Source organism: Hesperophylax consimilis, chromosome 7 (assembly GCF_061612785.1).
Source record: "Hesperophylax consimilis isolate HC1 chromosome 7, BYU_Hcon_1.0, whole genome shotgun sequence".
NCBI classification, from domain to species: domain Eukaryota; kingdom Metazoa; phylum Arthropoda; class Insecta; order Trichoptera; family Limnephilidae; genus Hesperophylax; species Hesperophylax consimilis.
The window spans coordinates 27,241,305-27,243,521 of record NC_142842.1 but is presented as its reverse complement, the minus strand read 5'-3'; the positions used below and the strand labels follow the sequence as shown (position 1 = coordinate 27,243,521).

Below are 2,217 nucleotides of genomic sequence, written 5' to 3'. Positions count from 1 at the left end.
CATTATTGTAGTAATTTATCTACTTTCTCTAATTGAATATGTATGATTTTACTGTTTACACACAATAAGGATTTTCCACAAGACCAAAGGCACTAAATATTTCAAGGGGAAACCTTATTTCTATTTTGCCAATTTTCGATTGAATCGAAAACGTTAATTTAATATTTTTCAATTACAATTCAATCGTTATTCGGTGAGAAAAGATTCCACCATTTGTATAAAATTGTTTGCAATGCAGTCTTTTCAACTAACTTTTCTTACATTACAACAATGTTCAATAAGGAATCGCTTCTATATTCACTCTACCTACTCTGTCAATTCTTTACTAGACTACTCTTCTTACAAAACTCAGTACAATATGGTAGAGGCTTACACGCGGTCATTATCACAAACTATTGTTTTATCACAACTGAACAACAGTGTCATGAAATTTCCTAAGTTTCAAGTTGGTCCAATTCAAACAATTTCTTTTGATACAAAAATTGTTGTAAGTAAAAACTTATCGCAAACTTTTCGTTTTCAATTTTTCAATAATTGACTTCAAATGGTTACACAATAAGATAATGCCAAGAATCAATTCATTATACTTAGATATCACTGTCAAAGTACCATTAAAATATGTTTTACTTAGTATAGTAGACTTTATCTAATGGTGAATAACTAGGTATAATAATTAATTTTTTTCGAATTGATCAATTTAATACATTGACATTAGTCATATTCAAAGTGTTTGAAGAACCTACCATTTTACATTGTTTTCCTTACGAACAGAAATCAATTGAACATTGAAAATTTCAATTTCAAACAAGAATTTCACTAATTCATTATGTTAGGTGTTGAAAAAACTGATGCAAGCAAATAATTAACTGTTCACATTAATCTAGTCAAATCTGTATTACACAATACACAAGGCTATCACTCTCTTCAGTTCTAACTTATCAATACTTATATCGTCTATATTAAAATACTAGGAGGTGATAAAGTCTTCATTTTGATGAAATGGGGTTTTTGATGATGACACACGGCGAAAGAAGTGTTTGGATATTCAAAAGTTTGTGACGACAACCTATCGGTTCAGGCCAGAGAGCACGAGACGTGGGGTGGCATAAGGGTTGCGGCCCACGGGGACTCGCTGGGTAGGCAGGCCGGAAAGTCCTCGCACATAGGTGTAGGTCACCGGGGGGCGCAGGATCTTCTTGGGCTGGGGGTTCTTCTTGGTAGTCCGCGACCGGGACTTGTCGGAGTCGGAGTTCCCGCTGCTGCAGGAGTGAGAGCGGGAAGAGATGCTGAGGTTCTGGAACACCTTCCTGAATGAGGAAGTGGTGGAGCGATGGCGTCTTCTCCTCTCGGGAGAGTCGTCGCTCCCGGTGTCACTGCTGGAGTAAGCCTCCCGGGTGTCGGGAGACATGGCGGAGCTGGTGTGGGAGTGACTGGAATTAGAGTCTGTGCTGGAGGATCTGCAGTCTTCTTCCTGCTGCCGGAACCTGCCCAGTCTCCTGCCCAGAGCCCTCAAGAGCCGGGCTCCTTTCACTGTTTCTACGTCTTCCATTGGTGGCCACACAACTATGGCCGGCAAAGGTATAATAATTGAAGATGGTATTTTCTTATTTTGAAAATACTTCGTTTAACATTAACACTGCCAAGTCAAATGTTTTAAAGTTTAAAACAAAGTGTTCACAAGTTTCAAGAGTGATCAAATGTATCAATTCACTTTTTTTCGAGTAACAAGTCAAATTTTACACAAACTGGTTGTAATAAAATATTCAAGTATTCGTGTTATTTATCTCGCTAGCGTAGTATCACTGAGTATTATTCAGGGGTAGTTCCACTTTGAAAGCAGGAGATAGACTGGTTAAGGGAGGCTTTCCTGCGCTTTATATAGCCTTCTGTTGGGGTGGTGGGAGGCGAATACCCCGTGTCGGGCGCTCGCGCAGTGGGGTGAGGCGGAAGTAGGTTCTGGAGGTAATGCACGTTTATCTAGCCATTAGCCGTAACCAGTTAAGGTATAGAACTTTTAAATTATTTTATTATTTCTCCTGACTCCTTTTCGTATACAAGTGGTCGCTTAAGTCTAACGTTTCTTCTTTAACAATTTACTTTACAAGTGCGGTTAGTTTTGTATTTGGAGGCATGTTGTGTGAAGAAAACCTTGGGGGTGATTGTCATTATTTAAAAAAAAAAATAAACTGTTATTTCAGAATAACATTTTAATTATTT

The 2,217-nt window shown here is 38.2% G+C and overlaps 1 protein-coding gene across 1 annotated transcript; it reads right to left on the bottom strand.

Annotated features, from left to right (window-relative positions):
• Positions 1 to 1,066: 1,066 nt before the first annotated feature.
• Positions 1,067 to 1,552, bottom strand: LOC149422580 (uncharacterized). The gene has a single exon (XM_089633591.1). The coding sequence runs from the start codon at positions 1,547 to 1,549 to the stop codon at positions 1,067 to 1,069; it is 483 nt and encodes a 160-aa protein (XP_089489717.1). The 5' UTR covers positions 1,550 to 1,552.
• Positions 1,553 to 2,217: the final 665 nt, after the last annotated feature.